The sequence below is a fragment of the Suncus etruscus genome, chromosome 18 (genome assembly GCF_024139225.1).
Source record: "Suncus etruscus isolate mSunEtr1 chromosome 18, mSunEtr1.pri.cur, whole genome shotgun sequence".
NCBI lineage: Eukaryota > Metazoa > Chordata > Mammalia > Eulipotyphla > Soricidae > Suncus > Suncus etruscus.
The window spans coordinates 62238153-62258293 of NC_064865.1; the positions used below are offsets into that span (position 1 = coordinate 62238153).

Genomic DNA, 20141 nt, shown 5'->3' on the forward strand with positions numbered 1-20141 from the left:
TTGTTTCTTTCTTTCTTCTTCTTACTATCTTTCTTTCTTTTTCTTTCTTCCTTTTTTGTTTGTTTGTTTCTTTCTTTTTCTCTTGATATCTTTGTTTCTTCTCTTTCTTTCTCTTCGTTCTTTCTTTCTTTCTTTCTTTCTCTCTCTTTCTTTCTTTTTTCTATTCTTTCTTTTTCTTTCTCTCTCTTTCTTTCTTCCTTCCTTTCTTCCTCTCCTTCCTTCCTTCCTTCCTTCCTTCCTTTCCTTCCTTCCTTCCTTCCTTCCTTCCTTCCTTCCTTCCTTCCTTCCTTCCTTCCTTCCTTCCTTCCTTCCTTCCTTCCTTCCTTCCTTCCTTCCTTCCTTCCTTCCTTTCTTTCTTTCTTCTTTCTTTTCTTTTCTTTCTTTTCTTTTTTTCTTTCCCTGCAGTGATCAGGGGTTACTCCTCACCCTGTGCTCAGAAATTACTCCTGGCAGGTTCAGGGGACTCTGTGGGATGCTGAGGATTGAATCCTCGTCAGCCACATGCAAGGCGAATGCCCTCCCTGCTGCGCAATGGCACCAGCCCTTAGAGAGGGATTTCATGGCAAAATGGAATGGCTCAAACTTTTCACTGGAAAATCCTCGTCCTGAGATCCCAGGCAGGTTCCTGGGGCCAGCAGGGACTGTGTGAGGTAAGGCCCTATGAGCTCCTCTGCCTGGTTCTTCTCAGCTGGTCCTTGCTTTGTGAATGCAGGAGAACTGGGGTCTAATTCCTCAGACTGGCATTTCTGCCCCCAAGTCACCATTCGATTATCTCTCAAACCGCTGTGTTTCAGCGAGATAAAGATATTTTATGGTTTGCTGGTCTGAAGCAACCACAAGAAGAGGCAAGAGAAGGCTCAGCTGCCGTCCAGAGTCATTTTGGCGGCCACTGGGTGAAGCTCTGTGTGCATGACCTTTGCAGAATTACTGCAGAAAGATGGACCTGAGAGACAAAATGCCACATTTGACATGCAAACTCATCACCATACATTTCGGCTTAAAATTCACAGAGGCATTTAATTTAGAATGTGTTGAATAACTCAGACCGCCAGCATTCGTAATCCTGCCTTGAGGTTTATAAAGATTGTTTTATTTCTACTCTTGGCATTAGTTTTTTTTAAGTATTTTTGGAGACCCAACTATGAAGGTTAGGTCTTTATTTTTAATTACAACTTTCTAATTAAACCAGAAATAATTGTTTTTCGGATTAGTCCTTAAGTATTGCTTGCATAAAAAAAAAAAAAAAACCAAAACAAGGGAAGTTTAGTAATTTGCAGTGTCGAACTTGGGATTTCATTCTAGAAGTGAACTATTTCTATGGAAATGCTCATCATGACCCACTCGTCAGGATGAAGAAGACCCTTCTGTTGGTTGATAATTGGTGGTTGACTTAGTAGCCAAGAGCATAACCTCCTTTCATAAGTGACATCATTTTTGCTTAAAGCACAAAGGCACAGGTAATTTTTAAGGTCAAATTATTTGGAAAACTCTTAGAAAACTCACAATTCTAGAAAACAGAACTACATGAGGCATTAGAATTTTTTCTTAAATTTGATTTGGTTTTGGGGCCACACATGGTGGTTCTTAGGCTCTGTGCTCAGGAAGTCCTTCTGGCAGGGCTCCGGACACCATATGGGGTGCTGGGGATTGAAGATGGTCAGACACGTGTAAAGCAAACACTCTCTCACTGTGCTATGGCTCCAGCCTGTCATTAGCATTATTAATCACCCCCCTTCAATTAATGTGGAGGCTGAAAGGACAGGACAGTCCACGAAAAAGCCTGCCCTATAGTGGGGCTGGAGAGATAGAGAGGTTTAGGCACTTGTCCTGTGTGTTCTCAACCTGGTTTGATCCCTGGCACCCTATATGATAACTCCCCAACCAACCAACCAACCAACCCCCATGTGGGTAACAGCATCAGCCCAAAGCTTCTGTCCATCCCTCATTAAGCCCCAGAAACAGGTGGGCTGATCTCACACTGACACATTAGGTGTCTCCCAGGTGGTGTGTGGTCTGTGACTCTGACCTGGCCACTTGAGGAAGGGCTGTCCTGTTTCCTTCCATAACATTATAGTCCAGACTCACAGATCTGCAGGGCCCAGCTCAGAGCTGCTGTGGCCTTTCCCTCCCGTCTACCAGCCTCTCTTTGACCTCTAAATACATCCGAGGGGGTGTCTTTAGTAGTCTCCACCTCAAAATCTGGCAATTAGGGGCTGAATGAAAGCCTCTCAGTGTGCTGGGGGTTCAGGCTCCACCGCTTCTGACCAATCCAACTCATGAGTTCATCTTCTTCCTCCTCAGGTTGGGGCCCCTCCCCAGCCCCTGCATCTCCAGATACATGTGCGATGCCTCCGGGGGCTGAAGGACAAGGTGCCCCGGGGCTCCTACCTGCTCCGAGCATCCCTGTTGGAGCGTCTCGGTGGCCATGCCTTGGGCGGGAGCGAAGCAAAGCAGCTGGAGACCTGTACCGGGGCCTTGCAGCATGGCGGAAACTTCTATGATGTGGGACTGTACTTTGAAGAGACGCTTCTTCTGGTGAGCTGGTCCCTGCCACCACATACCTATCTATCTCCCTGAATTCCCTATCCAGGAACACTAGGCAATGGGGGTTTGGGGAGCTGGGCAGGAAGGTCATCCGGGCTTCCTCCAGCAAACACTCATGCACCCCATGCTAGGCATGGTGAGTGGGTGCAACCAGGGCATGGTGAGGAGCTGGTGACACTGTGGGCTTCAACCCCAGCAGCTGCTTTCCTGGGACTGTGCCAGAAGGTGAGGTCAAGGCTGGTGGCCCCACCCTGCAGCATGGTGACATGGATGCCTGCTATGGGCAGAGCTTATTTGCTTGTGCATGATGGTCTTTATATTGTTGTTGGTTTGGGTTGTGTCCAGAGGTGTTCTAGGAACCATGTGGTACCCAGGTTCAAACCTGTGTCCCTCTGAGTGCAAGACTTGTGCTTCCAGCCCATTGAACCATCTCTCCGGCCCCTTACACTGTCTGTTCTTCGGATTTGGAAGAAGTGGAAAGCATCTTAGGGGACAATATGGGCACCAAAGAATGATATGCAGGAAGAGAATTTCCTTTCCCAAATCCCAGTGTTAAAGGGGATTCCTGTTTATTTGATCAAGGTGTTTTATAAGGATAAGGATGTGTTGTGTGACCATCAGTATCACATGGTATTGTGGATTGCATTTATAGTGGCCTCTTGGTGATCAACGGAAAAACTTAACGTGTTGACTCTAGCAATACAATAGTGGAATTTAATGAACACAAATTGCAGTGCTGGTGTCATGGTGTGGGCCTGGAGAGATAGCACAGCGGTATTTGCCTTGCAAGCAGCCGATCCAGGACCAAAGGTGGTTGGTTCGAATCCCAGTGTCCCATATGGTCCCCGGTGCCTGCCAGGAGCTATTTCTGAGCAGACAGCCAGGAGTGACCCCTGAGCACCGCCGGGTGTGGCCCAAAAACCAAAAAAAAAAAAAAAAAAAAAAAAAAAAAAGAGTGAAAGCCTCACTGTAGACACGACTCATTGTGTGAAGTTAGCCTCTAACAAGGTGATCGTGGCTAACAGCTATGGTTCCAGAACTCTCTTCAATACTGATTTTCATCAGCCTTATCTTGAGGTTCTCAAGACTAAAAACAGTGGATATTTCAGAAATGGAGGTTGATTATTACTGGGGCTTCTATTTTAAGAACAGATCTGCATTGGTGTTGGTATTGAATTATTTGATTTCCTTCTGCATGGAGGCTAATTCTTTAGAAGGCATGAGCTTGGCAAATACTTTCTCTCACTTGGTAGCTTGCTCAGTTGAGGGTGACTTTGCTGTGCAAAAGCTTACAGTTTGATGCGGTCTCATCTATTTGGTTTCATGTCTGTAGCCTTTGATTCTCAGGCCAAATCCCAAAGCATCATTGCCAAGCCAAGGTCAAGTACAATGTCAACTAACTCTCTTTCCTATTTCTTCTTCAAAGATTTTTGGGGTTTCCACTTTAATATTGAGACTGAATCCATTTTGAAGTCATCTTTGTGTCTGGATTTAAATGTTGTTGCAGTCTCATTCTTTGCAGTAGGCCGTGTCCAGTTCCCCCCAAACCATTTATCGGAGAAACTGTCCTTTCTCTGCTGTATATTCTTGGCTCATTAGTTGTAAATTAATTGTGCCTGTAAGTGTGGGTTTAGTTTTCAGCTCTTTATTCCGTCCCATTAGTCTAAGAAGCTGTGTTTATGCCAACACCACATTGTGTGGATGACGTAACTTTGAAAGTAGTTTGACTTGGGGAGTTTGGAGCCTCCGGCTTTGCTGTTCTTCAGGGTTTCTTTGGCTGCTAATGTGTTCCTTTGTGGTTTCATATACATTTAGGGATGTGTGTTTAGCTTTTTCCCATTTTTTTCATTAATACCGACAATTTTCTGCATACAGATTTTTTCTTCCATTCAATGAAAAATCATCGAATGTATCATAGCTAAGAATTTCCCAGAGTTGAGGAATTCAGGCATCCAAATTTAGGAGGGCTGAAGGGTGCTGGCCAAAACAGACATAATAGAAAAAACTTCAATCAGAATGACAAAAGCTGAAGATAGGGACAGATTATTTCTAGAGGCAAGTTCAAAGAAGGCGTTCATATACAAATGAACTCCCCTAAAACCCACAGTAAACCTATCACATGAGACAGAGTAGAGGGAATGGTGGGATATAATAAAACAAGACAGAAATAACTGAAGAAAACTGAAGAAACCCCCCCACCAACAAAACAAATCAAAAACTTTTTAGTGAAATGTTTTCTCACCAAGAATTCCAACCAATTCTCACCAAGAAGACTTGATCCACTTAGATTAACCTTTGGATTTGCTAATGGTCCAAAGCTTCATGGACAAGCATGAAATAAATTTTGCTGGACACTTTCCTTAAGAGACAAGACAAAGGTAATAAACATGCATGACTTACACAACATGATCAAAACAAGGCATAAATTTCTTCAATTCAATCACCGTTCTCAATGGCAAGGGCCTGAAATCACTGATGAAGAGACATAATGTGGCAGGGTGGATCAGAAGATGGAACTCAACTGTTATTCATTTATTCATTTTTTTTGGTTTTTGGGCCACACCTGGTAACGCTCAGGGGTTCCTCCCTCTTGGCTTGGGGGACCATATGGGACGCCAGGGGATCGAACCACGGTCTGTCCTAGGCTAGTGCTGGCAAGGCAGACACCTTACCTCTAGCACCACCACGCTGGCCCCCCAACTGTTCTTATTTCAATTAATTTATTAAATTTTGGTGGGGGCATACTTGGGCATGTTAAGGAATTGCACCTGGTTCTGTGCCTAGGGATTATTTCTGGCCGGCTCAGGGACCACGTAATGTATCTGGGTTTTGGACCTACATTGGCTTTGTGTGAGGTGAATACTGTCCCCACTGAATTACCTCTCCAGCCCCTGCACCTGAGTTTCTGCTGCCTATGGCTTATGTCTGACCATTCAGGGCAAACACAGGCTCCAAACAAAGGCTGCAGAGCAGGTAAACAATTTCTCAACAGGGCTGGGTGGCCTGACTTGCTTCATAGAACAATACCAGAGAGTTATAAAGAGATGGGGCGGGCAATTGCTTTTTTTTTTTTAAATTAAAAAGATTACTTTATTTAAATACCATGGTTGCAAGGTTGTTTATAATACAGTTTCCCCCCTACAGTTATCAGCTGTTCATAATTGAGTTTTAAACAAATAATATTCAACACCTTTCACCAGGGCACATTTCCCACCACCAATGTCCCCAGTTTCCCTCCTTGCCTTCTCCCCCTGCCTGCCTCTGGGGCATACATTTTTCCTTTCTCTCTCTCTCTCTCTCTCTCTCTCTCTCTCTTTTTCTCCCTTACCCTCCCTAGTGCCCCCTTCTCTGCCCTCACTGAGTCCCCAGCTCTCTGTGACAAGCTTTTTCACATGGACAGGTCCTTCTGGCTCTTATCTCTATTGTCTCTGGATCTTATTACCACACTACCTCCACCGAACACTTTGGTGGGTCATGGCTGAAAAAAATCTTCTGTGGACTATCAGACTGGCCTTTTCTGATATAGCTTCATTTCTTAGGCTATAGGTATTGAACAATGTACAAAGAAAACGGGGATTGGGGGCCGGGCGGTGGCACTGGAGGTAAGGTGCCTGCCTTGCCTGCGCTAGCCTAGGACGGACCTCGGTTCGATCCCCCCGTTTCCCATATGGTCTCCCAAGCCGGGAGCGACTTCTGAGCGCATAGCCAGGAGTAACCCCTGAGCGTCACCGGGTGTGGCCCAAAAACCAAAAAAAAAAAAAAAAAAAAAGAAAACGGGGATTGAAAATAAGTGCAAGAAGCAAAACGAGCAAAATTCAGGCTCACAGCATTGATAAATGAATGAAAAACGTGTGAAAGGTCATGCGTTAAGTTGGACTGAGCTTACGCAGCTTGTGAGTCTCACCTGCAGGGTCTGTGCAGAACAGAAACTCGCACACTGACTCCAAATTTGCTGACCAAATGGGGTTATTTCCAGGTGGTCGTAGTTTTCTGGAACAATCCCTCTCCCAGTTCCATGAAGACATGGCCACATTCTCTTTTAACTGGGGTTTCTCATTCCTCACTTCCCTCTCTACACCATGAGGAAAAGAAACATTAATTCAGGAAAACACTCACTGAGAAATGAGGCAGTCACTGAAGTATATTCTAGGTCCCACCAGGCAAATGGGACGGAGCTTTCTCAAGTACTCTCGGGACTTTGTTAGGGACCCAAGACACATGTTGTCCTTCCAAGGACACACCAGTTCTCCTGTCCCAATGAAGTTAGTCCAACTTTAGTATCTTCAATGATCAGACCAAGATCTATCTTCAGATGCGTGTGGATATTCCAACTGGAACTAGCAGTGTGGGTCTTTCTGATTGTCCAAAGTAAACTCTTTCTCAAGAAAACAAAAATAATAATAATAAAAAAAAAGTTTTGTGAAAGGTTTAGTTCATTGTCCTAGAACCACATTGACTGCACCTAACCTTGATGGATGAAATTGTTCTTTCCCTGTGCACACCAGAACTAGTTTAATGAGAAAATATGTGTGGCAATCATTGGAAAAGTGCATGGAACAGAAGGGTCAGGACAGGTGTAAAACTTGGCAAGTGATATTCTTCAACTCACAGGCCTTTGCCCAAGTGACTGAAAATCTTCCAAGGGTAGTAGGAAGGCAGGTGGAAAGTTCTGGGTTCTTCAAAGGTTACTGTAAATCTCAGAGACAAATATTATTTACTTCTCACAATCTACTTTGCATTCTGTTGCTCATTCAGTCAGTTATCAATTATCTATCCTGGCAGATAGGGTAGCTAGTTATCAATAATTTATCCTGGCAGATATCAATAATCTATCATGGCAGGTGGGATGACCAGTTATCAATGATTTATCATGACTGAGGGAGGTAAGCAGGTACCAATAATCTATCCTGGCAGATAAGATGACCAGTTATCAATAATATATCCTGACAGACAGAGCTGAGAAGTTGTCAATAATCTCTTCTGGAAACTGTAGATGACCCCATGGTGCTTTCTGCTCTGCACTCTGCAGTGCCCTCTTTTGAATTGGGGGTGGGGAGGAGATTGCAGGCAGTGTTGGTTGTCCCCAGGACACAGGTGAGATGGACACATGGAGGGTCCCATGGGCCCACCGGGCATTCACTTGTGCACCATCTTGGATTCTCCTGTTGAACTGTATGGACCAGAGGGTCCCAGCTGATGACAGGGAGGCCCACTGGCTTCCCATCGGGACATCTGATCTGCTAGGGAAAGAGACTGGTAGAAGTGGGGTTGGAAACCACCTCATTTGTGCCTATCAACTGTAGGCAGCAGCCAGAAATCATGGGAGGATTTCTTTGGCACCTTCTCTGGTCAAATACTCATGAAGGGCAGGAGAAATAGAATTGGTGTTTCTTTCTCTCTCCATAAAATGCTTGGGTAATTTACTTTTTTGGGGGGAGGCACACCCGGTGACACTCAGTGGTTACTCCTGGCTATGTGCTCAGAAATTGCTCCTGGCTTGGGGGACCATATGGGATGCTAGGGGATCAAATCGTGGTTCATCCTAGGTCAGCACATGCAAGGCAAACACCCTACCGCTTGTGCATCCACTCTGGTCCCATCTTTTATATATATCTTTTTTTAAACTTTATTTTTATTTATTTATTGACTGATCAGTTTTAGAGCCATACCCAGTAGCACTCAGGGGCTTCTCCTGGCTCTGCACTCAAAATTTGCCCCTGGTAGGCTGGGGGACCATATGGGATGCTTGGAATAGAATCAGGTCCCTCCCTGGTTGGCCACATGCAAGGCAAATGCCCTATGCTGTGCTATGTCTCCAGCCCATGCTTTTTATATTATTTTAAATCTAGTTAAGAACTGCATTTATAAAGTTATTGAAAGCTGAGTTTTAGGCATATCATATTTAAACACTAATCCCACCACCAGGGTTAACTCCAACACCAGTGCTCCCAAAATCTATCATACCCGACCCCCAATTTTCTCCCCTAGCCACCACCTCCCCCCCCCCCCCCCCCCGTTCACCTTGACAGGCACATTGTAAAGGTTGTCATTGAGTCTGGTCTTTGGACTTAGAGTTACATCATCATTCCACTTCTTCAATATAATGACAGTCCTGACCCTTGTTTTCCCATTATTTCACTTTCTCATCTTCTTCCCTCCACCTTGATTTCATTCCTTCTCTGTCCTCCTCCCTAAACTCTGGGATTAAGGCATTCCCTTTTGTGACATTATATTTCCTCATTCAGTTATTCTATTTATCACAGATAAGTTAGATCATCTCATGTTTTTTTTCTTCTTCTGACTTTCTTCACTTTACATGATCATCTTCCAGTTCCAACCAGGCTGCAACCAATTGCATGATTTCATTGTCCTTGTGGCTTCATAATATTACATTGTGCATAAGTACCACACACAGCTTCATAATCCATTTATCTGTGGTTGAGCACCTGGGTTGATTCCATATCTTAGCTATTGTGTTAAGCGTAGCCATGATTAATGGCGTGCGTATGTCCTTCAGAATAAATTTTTTTAAGTCCTAGGGTGGGGTTAGATATACTTGAGTTATTTCTGCAACTGGAACACTGTGTGTTTTATGAAAAAAATCATCTTATTAGAGCTGGCACTCGTTGGTGTTCCAGCAGTATTAAGGTTGTCCCGGATGAGATTTGTTTCTGCGTATTAGACCTTTACCCCAGTTTACTACTATTCCCTTCTTCAAACAAAACCACGTAACTTGAACTAGCTAGTCCTGCCCCCCAGTTAGAGGGGGAAATAAGGGAGGCACCAGGACCAAACAGGTGCAAGACTACTAAGTATTAGGCTAGATACAGAGGGAACAACATATTCTGGCAGCCCTAGGGGAGAGGGAAGAGCATATGGGAGGTAGGACAAAAACGGAGTTGTAGGGAGGACAAATTGGTGATGGAAACCCCCGCTGATTTTATGTAAATATGTACCTAAAATATTATTGTCAACAATATGTAAGCCACTATGATCAAAATAAAAATTAAATTAAATAAAAAATACATATATAAATAAAAAAATCATCTTATTTGTAAATTCAGTCTTAGATTGACCAAGGGGCGTTTAGGTCATGTGTGAAAAGTCTTTTCCACAGGTGATGCATCATGTACATAAAAGACATGGGAGTGGGTAGATGGTAGCTGAAATGTGTCCCCCAGAATTTATAGACCAAAGCCCTAAAATTTTATACTGTCCATGTTTTAGACAAGCCTTGAAAGAGGTGTTAACAGAAGGTTAGAATTTGGGTCCTGGATCTAGTATAGCTGGTGTCCCTGTAGGAAGGAGAAACTAGGATGATTGTGTGATGTCCTCGGCAGACACATCCCAGAAGGAGTCATCTCTAGCCACATTGGATCTGGGCTTTTGATCTCAGAACTATCCAGATTATGTGTTTCCTGTGACAGTAACCCCAGGACCCATGGTGAACAGGGGACCAGGGTTTGCTTTTCTTCTTTGGACAGTGCAGCCCAGTGTCATGGATCTGAGTTTCCAGGTCCCCTCTACCCCTGGGGAGGACCCACTGCCTTGGCAGATGGTGAGATGGTGAACTCAGAGGAAGCGCAGGGGATTCTGGGAAGGTCCTGCCATGCTGCAGGCCCACATGGCCATGTCTAGTGTCTCCTGTCACCAACTAATAGTCTACCCTGCATTGCAAGGGGCCCTTCTTGGAGCTGTCAATGTACCATTTGGATTTTGCTGTAGGGAAAGACCCACTGAATAAAACAGCAACGTGTCAAACATGACATTTAATCCATGCATCTAAATCCAACCAATTCTGTATTATAAAAAGGGTGCTCCATTTTTTTTCTTATGACACTAGGAGTGAAGAACAAGTTCTGTGAACAATTTAAGGTCTTTGCCTGAAAATTTTAAGGTGCTCATCACATGATTCTCCTACCTGGCCCCGCTTTCTGAATGGAATTCAGAAACTCGCAATGTTATGCCAAAATAAATAAATAAATAAATAAATAAATAAAAGGAGCTCAATTTCAGTAGAATTGGTGAATTTGTTTTTCATCTGAAGCTTCCTAAATACTTGGGAGCTGGCTGCGAGATGGAGATGAAGATTCTGTTTCATATTTCTGTAATATCCATGTTCATTCCTGAAGTGTTTTTTTTTTAAACGGCATGTATCAGGAATGTATGTAAATGACCCAAAGCATTAATTCTTTTTTTTTCATTTTTTGTTTTTGTTTTTGTTTTTGGGCCACACCCGGCGGTGCTCAGGGGTTACTCCTGGCTATCTGCTCAGAAATAGCTCCTGGCAGGCATGGGGGACCATATGGGACACTGGGATTCGAACCAATCACCTTTGGTTCTGGATCGGCTGCTTGCAAGGCAAACGCCGCTGTGCTATCTCTCTGGGCCCTCTTTTTTTTTCTCTTAATTTTTGGTCCACACTTATTGGTTCTCAGGGGTTACTCCTGGCTCTGTGCTCAGAAATTGTTTCTGGCAGGCTTGGGGGATACTATGGGATGCTGAGGATCAAACCAGGGTTGGTCCTGGGTTGGCTATGCTATCGCTCTGGCCCCTCAAAACATTAATTCTCTAACTAGGATCAACCCAACATTGCTTAAGATGTGATTCTGCAGGCAACATTGACTATTTCAGAATAGAAACAAATCTTTTTTTTTGCTGAGTATTCCTTATTTTCATATCATTTTCCATAATGATATCTTTATTTAAACACCATGATTGCAAACTTGTTTGTAGTTGGGTTTCAGTTATAGAAAAGAACACTCCCCTTCACCAGTGCAACATTCCCACCACCAATGCACCCCAGCTCCCTCCTTTTCACCCCCTGCCTTTATTTGAGACAGGCATTCTACTTCTCTCATTCACTGCCATTGTCATGATAGTTGTCAGTGTAGTTATTTTTCTAACTGCACTCACCACTCTTGGTGGTGAGCTTCACATCATGGCCGCTCCTTCCAGCCCTCATCTCTATTGTCTCTGAGTATTATTCCAATAATGCCTTTTGTTTTTCTTAAATCCCATAGGCAAGTGAGACTGTTCTATCTCTCTTCCTCTGACTCATTTCACTCAGCATAATAGTTTCCATGTTCATCCATGTATAGGAAAATTTCATGACTTCATTTTTTCTGATGGCTGCATAGTATTCCACTGGGTAGATGTACCACAGCAGAAACCAACTTGATTGCTCCTAGAAAAGTGTGGTCTGAGGGAGCCCACAAAGCAGTCCTACAAAGTGATTTTCATTGATTCTTGCCAAGAATCATGCAGGTCCTGACGTAGGTCCGTCTGGGTGTCTGTCTAGAAAGAGGCTCAGGCTGATCCTGGTCCTAGTACTTAGTGAGTCCTGCAAAGTGTAGTCCTGGGGGGCATGTGTGCTGGGGGCATGTCTGCTGGGCACCCCACCGTGTTTCTGCTAGCCTTGATACTTTAGGAGAATTGCCTTTCCCTGGCCTCATTCCCTCAACTGCAGTGGGGAAAAAAAATGCATCTCTGGGGAATGTTGTGAGTGTTAACTATGATGACAAGTCAGTAATCAGTGACAAAGCCGGACCAGTGACAGCTGGAAACAGCTAGTGGTAGGAGGTGACCTATGTCCCCACCTATGGTGCCATGTACTATGATGCCAAACTAGGATGTCATGTTTCATGATGTCCATCTACAATGCCATGTACCATAATCCCCTTCACCTAAGATGCCATGTACCATGAATCCCCCCCAAGATATTATTATGTACCACAAATCCACACCTAGGAGGCCATGTTACATGATCCCCACCTAGGATACCATGTACCATAATGCCCAACTAGGATGTTGGTTGTTATAATCTCCACCTAGAATGCCAAGTACTATGATCCCCTTTACCTAAGATGGCATGTATCATGATCCCCCAATCAGGATACCATGTGCTAGGATATTGTGTACCATGATCTCTACCTATGAAGCCATGCACCATAATCCCCTTCACCTACTATGCCATGTACCATGATTTCCCACCTAGGGAGCTGTACCACAAATCCTCCTAGGATGCCATGTACCATGATCTCCACTTAAGATGTCGTGTTCTATGATGCCTAACTAGGATGTCATGTACCATGATCCCCATCTAGAATGCCATGTACCATAATCCCCTTCACCTATGATGCCATGTCCCATGATCCCCCATCCATGATATCGTGTACCAAGATCTCTCTGACCCAGGAGGCTCTGAGAGTCCCTCTTGGTCAGATTTCTCCCCCCCATCTGCCACACCTGTCCCTCAATGGAAGTCACTGTTCTCACAGCTCTTTCCTTATGAGATCTCTTCTGCTCTTGGCATGGGGAGAGATGACCTATTTTGTTCATTTTTGTTTCCATACCACACCCAGCCATGCTCAGGACTTCTTCCTAGCTCTGTTCTCAGGGATAACTCCTGTCAGTGCTTGGGAACCCTGTGTGGCACTGAGGACCCAACTGGGGTGGCCTGAGTGTAAGGCATGTGTCTTCCCTGCTGCAAGATCTCTATGGCTTTTGTCCTGGACGTGGGAGGAAGTCACTGGGGAAGACACTCCTGGCCCCCACTGTGGAACCAGCACCTGAGCTTTCAGAAGGACCCATGGACTGATTTTAGCAAATCTTTTGCAAATTGACCTGCAATTAAATCTATGTGTAGGGGATGGAGATTTGAGGTTCACACAAGTGCTAGTGGCCAGAGATTCAGACCCTGTGGCCCCAGGAAGAGCTGTGTTGCCCTTTGGCCCTGTCTGTGCCCTACCTTGCACCCCTCTTCCTTGGCTCTTCTCCGACTTCTGTTTCCAAAGCCAGATTCTTCTCTTTGTCCCCATCTTCCCCTCTCCTTTTTGGGGGTCCTTGCTGGAGAAATCTTACTTTGGTGGGCATTTTCTAGCCTTCACAGAGGCAGGACAAGTCAATAGATTCCTGGGACAGGATATGTGTGTGTGTGTGTGTGTGTGTGTGTGTGTGTGTCTGTCCCTAGTGTCTCCTACAAACACCCAGAACAGAGGTTGTGTCAATAGATTTAAAATGAGTGAAGGCTCCAAACCTTCAATGAGTTGACTTCGAGCCACCTTTTACCTGAAATGCTTTCTTTTTAACTTAAAAAAAAAAAAGTCGGGCATTTGAGTGCAGATTCAGTTTGCAGGAACCCAGTTCTTGGGGGAAGTGTGTTTCTGTGTCCTCATCCGTCTTTGTCTGCGTGGCTCTTGCCTGCATCTGTTCACACGGATGCTCTGAGCTCGGAGTGACCTAGTTACAGGACAGCGGACTGTGGCCATCATGTGTGGGCCTGAGATTCACACGACTGATCCTCTCTGGAAGAGTCGCACTGGCCTCTGTGCTTGGACTCACTCACATTCTGGGAAATCAGTTTGGATCCTTCAGCCTCCGCACAGAGCATCTCATGGTCTCCTCTAAGGTACGAGTTTCCTCTGGGGATGGAAGAGACAGAAACATTTGCTCGGCAACATGTCCTAGGGTCTACAAATCCCAGGGCAGGTGTCTTTCCCATTCATCCGCCTGTGTCTACACGGCCTGTTGCCTGTCACATTGAGTGAATGTGATTCTTCTAGAGTCAGGAGCAAGATTTATGTACAAACAAATCAGGACTTGAGGACTGAGAGCAGTTTGGCTAGCACATGCCCATTGGGTGGCGTTGGGTGCGGGCTCAGCTGTTCCAGGCTCGGTGCTGAATGTTGAGGGTCACCACGGTGCCTCAGTGGGGTTCCTACCCCTTTGCACGTGGACCTCAGCATCTTGCTACCTTCTTTCGTGTACAGTGCTCCGAGCTCCTGTTTGTACTGTGCTCTTTCTGTTCCTCAAACACCACAGTGCCTTCTTCCAGGGTTTGTGGGAGGCTGGGGCAGGAATGCCCATCCCTGCATGTCCCCCCAGGCCCAGCCCCCTCCAACACAGGTCCCCCATCTCTTCCTCAAACTATTCTTCTTTGATGGTGTCTTGGCTTCTGGTTGCTTACAGCTCCATGGCCACTCCTGGTGGTGCTTGTTGGGGACACTGTAGTGCTGGGGTTGAACCAGGGTTGGCCAAGTGCCTTTGCCAGTGCAGTTGCCGTAACCTCAGTGCTCACTGTTTCATTAGTTGTTATTGTTATTATTATTATTATTGTTATTATTATTTGTGAGGATTTCGGTCATACCCGGCAGCACTCAGGGGTTATTCCTGGCTCTGCGCTCAGAAATCGCCCCTGACAGGCATCCATATGGGATGCCGGGATTCGAACCACTGTCTTTCTGCATGCAAGGCAAACTCCCTACCTCCATGCTATCTTTCTGGCCCCTGAGGGTATTTTTGGAGGGGGTTGGGTTTTTGGAGTCAAATCCAGCAGAGTTCAGGGGTTACTCTTGACTCTACACTCAGAAATAGCTCCTGGCAGGCTCGGAGACCGTATGGAATGCCGGGATTTGAACCACCGTCCTTCTGCATGCAAGGCAAACACCCGACCTCCATGTTATCTCTTTGACCCCTCATCAGTCATTTTTATCTTCCATTCAGGGCAGTGCCCAAGGGCACGGGATGCATTTCACAGATGTGTGTGGGTGAGTGGCAGGGGCAGGACAAGTAAACGCACCATTTGACAAAGTCCCCCAGCACCACCAGTCCCAACCTCCCCAGTCTCCCCACAGATGGTACTTTCGGGAAGGGGCTTCCATCATCTCCTGGGCACAGAGCCTTGGCCAGAGACCCAGAATCCTGCACTTCTCAAGTAATGGTGCCTCATTTGAGAAGGTTGGGTAGAACTGAGTGTCCCCATGGGCAAATGCTGGTTAATGATGTTCCTGAATTCTCTCTCTCTCTCTCTCTTAAAATTATTTTCCACATCCAGTGGTGCTGGGGGGGTTACTCCTGGCTCTGAGCTCAGGAATCACTCTTCACTCCTGGCATGCTCAGGGGACCGACCCTATGGGATGCCGAGGATTGAACCTGTATTGGCTACGCACAAGGCAAATGCCCTCCCCACTGTGCTATTGCTCTGCCCCCCCCTCCAAGTCTTCTCCTTTTTAAGCCATTGACCTGCCTGCTTCTAAAGCAGTTTGTGTTTTATTTGCTTGTCTTTGATCTAATCAGGCAGCTGATGTTTGCACTGAGCCTCAGTCTCCGGGGGGCTTGGGGAAGGAAGAGAAGGTTTTCTCTTTGGGAAAACTAAGAGATATTTTAAAGAAAAGGCAGCTTTTTGTTCCCATATTCAAAAAAGAAAGAGAGGGAGGGGAGGAGGGATAGAAAGGAAGGGAGGAGAGAGCAACAGCAAGATGGAGGGAGAGGGAGGGAAAGAAAAAAAGAGGGAGAGAAAGAGAGAGAGGGAGAAAGAAAACAAGGAAGGAAGGGAGGGAGGGAGGAGGAAGGAGAGAAGGTAGGTAGGAAAGAAGGAAGGAAATAAGGGAGGAAGGGAGAAAGAAAATAAGGGAGGGAGGAAGAAAGGAAGGAAGGAAGGAAGAATCATGGAGGGGAAAAATTCTAGAAGTGAATATTCCAAATTAAATTACTCAATTAGATCCTGTCACACTCACACCCCCCCCCCCAGCAAGCTCTTCCTCATGGTACCCCCAAGAGCCTGGGGGAGATGGGCACCGCTACTTGGGGGCTGGGGCCACCGAATGAGCTGAGTGTGTGTTTCTTCTGGGTTTGCGCCGTGTTTGACAGAGGGTGGTGGCAAGGTCATATGTTTTAGCCAGTAATTATTCAGGTTGGAATCAGTTTGAGCTGAGCCAGAAATGGGGTCGCCTGCACTCTGGAAGCCCATCGAACTTGGCCAAGGACACTGAAATCTCTCGGATGCCTCCAGGCAACGTGTCACCTGCGGGCATTCCCAGCCTTCACCCCTAGAAGAAATCACTAAGACTCAGCTCCTCCAGAAGCCTTCCTGGGATGAGACTGAGGTTCGGAACCTGGCACCTGCTCCTTTGGAGGTTCTGCCCTCAGCCCAGTTCACCAGCCTCACCCACATCCATGCTCTGGACAAGCCCATTGTGCCACGGCTGTTGTTCAAGGCTTTCAGTCAGTCAAAGAGAGGCTCTTGGCTGAGGCCGCTGCGTATATATGGCTCTTTGGTTATGATTGACATGAAGTGTGAAAGATTTGACAGTCTTAGGAATGGCCAGGAAATAGGCCAGTTCCTGGGGACCCCTGATTTCTGTTGCTCTTCTGCCGGTGAGTTGGCAGGTGAGAAACGGTGACCCCCAAGTTGTGGTCCCTGAGGGAGGGTTCAAGGTCTTTAATTCTAGCAGTTCCTGATGGAGCAGTTGCCATGAAAAAAGTGTGTGTGTGTGTGTGTGTGTGTGTGTGTGTGTTTGAAAGATAGAGAAAGAGAGAGAAAGAGGGAGAGAGAGAGGGCCATGCACGGTGGGAAGAAAATTTTGACAAACAGTATTTAATACCTATGTGCAGGTATTATGTTTGTTGATTGTTTTACTCCACCTTAAGGGGAACTATAACTTGGAAAGTTGGGGAATCTGGCATTGGCCCCTGGTGAGATGCTCAGGAATAATCTCAGTAGATGATGCCAGCAAGGGGAGAAACAGTCGCCAAGTCTGTTGAGGGAGTGACAGTTGGACTGGAACACGCCCTTTGGACATGCCCCTTGTCATGCAGAAAAAGAAAGTAGAAAAAGAAAAACTTGGACTGTTGGGAGGGGCCCAGGATAATGAGCACAGCACCACTGGCTGGTCCATGTTGGGCCAGAAATGAAGATCGGTGAGATGCTGCCTGCTTTGTAGTATCCCTCTATCTTTCTCTATTGAGCCTGGTACTACAAGCCTCTCGTGGCCACCTCTGTCCAGTGAATTTCCATATCTCTCTCTCACTCACTCTCTCCCCCCCTTTCCCTCCCACTTCTCTTCTCTTCTCTTCTCTTCTCTTCTCTTCTCTTCTCTTCTCTTCTCTTCTCTTCTCTTCTCTTCTCTTCTCTTCTCTTCTCTTCTCTTCTCTTCTCTTCTCTTCTCTTCTCTTCTCTTCTCTTCTTCTCTTCTCTTCTCTTCTCTTCTCCCCTCCCCTCCCCTCTCCTCTCTTCTCCTCCCCTCTCCTCCTCTCTTCTCCTCCCCTCCCCTCTCCTCTCCTCTCTTCTCCTCCCCTCTCCTCCTCTCTTCTCCTCCCCTCCCCTCTCCTCCCCTCTCCTCTCCTCTCTTCTCATCCCCTCTCCTCCCCTCTCCTCCCCTCTCCTCTCCTCCCCTCTCCTCCTCTCCCCTCCTCTCCTCCTCTCCCCTCCTCTCCCCTCCTCTCCCCTCCTCTCCCCTCCTCTCCCCTCCCCTCCCCTCCCCTCCTCTTCTCTTCTCTTCTCTTCTCTTCTCTTCTCTTCTCTTCTCTTCTCTTCTCTTCTCTTCTCTTCTCTTCTCTTCTCTTCTCTTCTCTTCTCTTCTCTTCCTCTTCTCTCTCTCTCTCCCTTTTTCTTTCTTTCTCTCTCAGTCCCAGGTGAGCAGTTGCTATAAATTATCATCCCTGAGTGGGTTCTTAACTTCACCCAACAGTCAGGCCCCACAGGCCCCTGCAATCCTTGCAGCACCAGCCCCTGGCAGCTTTGACCCCTGCAGCGTGCAGCCCTAGTAGCCTTGGGCCCTTGCAGCCGAGCACCAGGCAGACTTGCAGCTTATTGTAGTGTTCTGCAGATGCCTGGCAACCTTTTAGATTACTGCAGTAGCCCGCTGGAAAAATTGCAGTTTTTCTACATCGAGGAGCAAGGCAGGTCTTTTCCCAAACCGATTTCCTCGGAGCCTTGGGCTCTGTCCTGAGGTAGAGCCACTTTGCCATGATCGAAGAAGTAGCTTTTTCCACAGAATAGAAAAATTTTGTGTTAAATTGACAAAAAAAAAAAAAAAAAGTACAAGCACTTGGATCCAATGACAGTTTTCTGTAATTAAAATCATAGAAGACCCTTTGCTTTTAAAACTATGATTAAAGTAAAAATTATATTAAAAAAAGTTCACTTTTGATTTTGATGGTTTGGTCTGAAGATACATAACACTGTTTCAGGTTGAAGCTTCTGAGAATTTCTGAGTTTTGAGGTTTGGAGGGATAACATTTTAGGTTGTTGATTTTTGGGCATTTGTTTCTATTTTTGGGGGGTGTCATATCTGGTGATGCCAAGGATCAAACCCAGGTTGGCTGCATACAAGGCAACCACCCTCCATGCTGTGCTATGGCTCAATCCAGTTTGGGCCAATCTGTGGCCTTTATCTGTTGGTTTTTTTGTGCCTTTGCCTTTCTCTTGTTTTCTGGGACTGGAGCCACTTGTGTGGTTCACCCCTGTCCGACATGCTGGTTCTCTGCCTTCTCTTAGTCTTATCTTCATTTTTGTCCGTTGGTTGTGGTGGCATGTTGACTCAGTGGTGTGTGTTCCCAGGCCAGCAAGGTGACCTTGGTCCTCACCATCCTCGTTGTCCACAGAAGTGGCTCTCTGGTAGCTGACTGTGTTCCAAGCCACTTATCTAGTCTCTCTCCTATGAAGAAAATAGAACATCCAATATCAGAAAAATAAAAGACATGGATGAATGTTGCGTGACTGAATTTAGGACTGTGTTATGGCAGTGCTGTGTGACCCTGCCTTTTGCCACCATGATTCACCATCTCTGTAGCTCCAGTCTATGAGAATTTGCACAGCAGTTCTCTCTCTCTCTCTCTCTCTCTTTCTCTCTCTCTCTCTCTCTCTCTCTCTCTCTCTCTCTCTCTCTCTCTCTCTCTCTCTCTCTCTCTCTCCTGGGCCACCTCCAGCTTTGCAAGGTCATGCTTTCTTCTTGGATTTGGCTCATGTCTCTCTCCCTGATCCAGAACCTTCTATGATGGCATGGAAGGATTACAGCAGGGACATCCTCTGTAGCGGTGCCTCTTTCTTCAAAAGAAATGTCCTGGCTGCTTTTAAGGCCCATATGTTCTCCGAAACCTCCAAGTCCAGGCAGGTCTGTGAGAGGAGAGAACTGAGGGTGGCAGGAAGGTCAGTGCTCCGATGGCCTCTCTTGGAATAGGTAGAGCTGTGGATTCCAAGTCTACACAGCTTCACTAGGGATATCATGGATTTACTCAGGAGGAGGAAGGTCCCTCTGACCACTAAAGATAGGAGCTACTTCCTAGCCAAAGAGGAAGAGGATGACACAGCAGTTGGGACATAACTGTCCCTTGCACAACCCCATGCTATGTAGATGAATGTGGGTGGCGTCCACTCTGTGAGCCTGAGTAGTTATTTATCAGTCCATCACTACCAATTGCTTTTGCCTGGGGCTCTTGCCCTTTCTGCTCACTCTCTGAGCACCCCACAGGCTGCAATATGGCTGGTAATTAAGGACCAGGCCCAGGGTGCCCAGAGCAGGGGATTTAGCAGGGATCCTGTGGATAATGGTTGATGCCCCCAAACCTTGTCTTTTACCCACCTGTGCTGGGGGGTTACCTGTTCCCAGTACATGTGCACCAGGGATGTAACTTCCTGGCCCCTCTTTGTCTCCATGAGCTCAGCCATCTTTGAGGACATTGGAATGAAGCTTTTGCATTTATCCTGATATCAGGCAATTCATCCTAGTGGACATGTTAGTGCTTGTTGTCCAGGCATATAACACAACCTTTTCTTGTCTTTCTTTTTTTAAAAACTTTATTGAGACCAATGTGAA

The 20141-nt window shown here is 46.1% G+C and overlaps 2 protein-coding genes across 4 annotated transcripts in view; one reads left to right on the forward strand and one right to left on the reverse strand.

The window, feature by feature from the left end:
- The window catches only part of TMEM14C (transmembrane protein 14C), a 1060545-nt gene that overhangs the window by 293473 nt on the left and 746931 nt on the right, over nucleotides 1-20141 (reverse strand). The gene's annotated exons all lie outside the window — the stretch shown is intronic.
- Nucleotides 1-20141, forward strand: part of LOC125995956 (uncharacterized) — a 120740-nt gene that overhangs the window by 8653 nt on the left and 91946 nt on the right. Inside the window, exon 4 of the mRNA XM_049764899.1 lies at nucleotides 2302-2535. Within this exon, the coding sequence (XP_049620856.1) occupies nucleotides 2302-2535 (234 nt within the window). The remainder of the gene's footprint in view (nucleotides 1-2301; nucleotides 2536-20141) is intronic.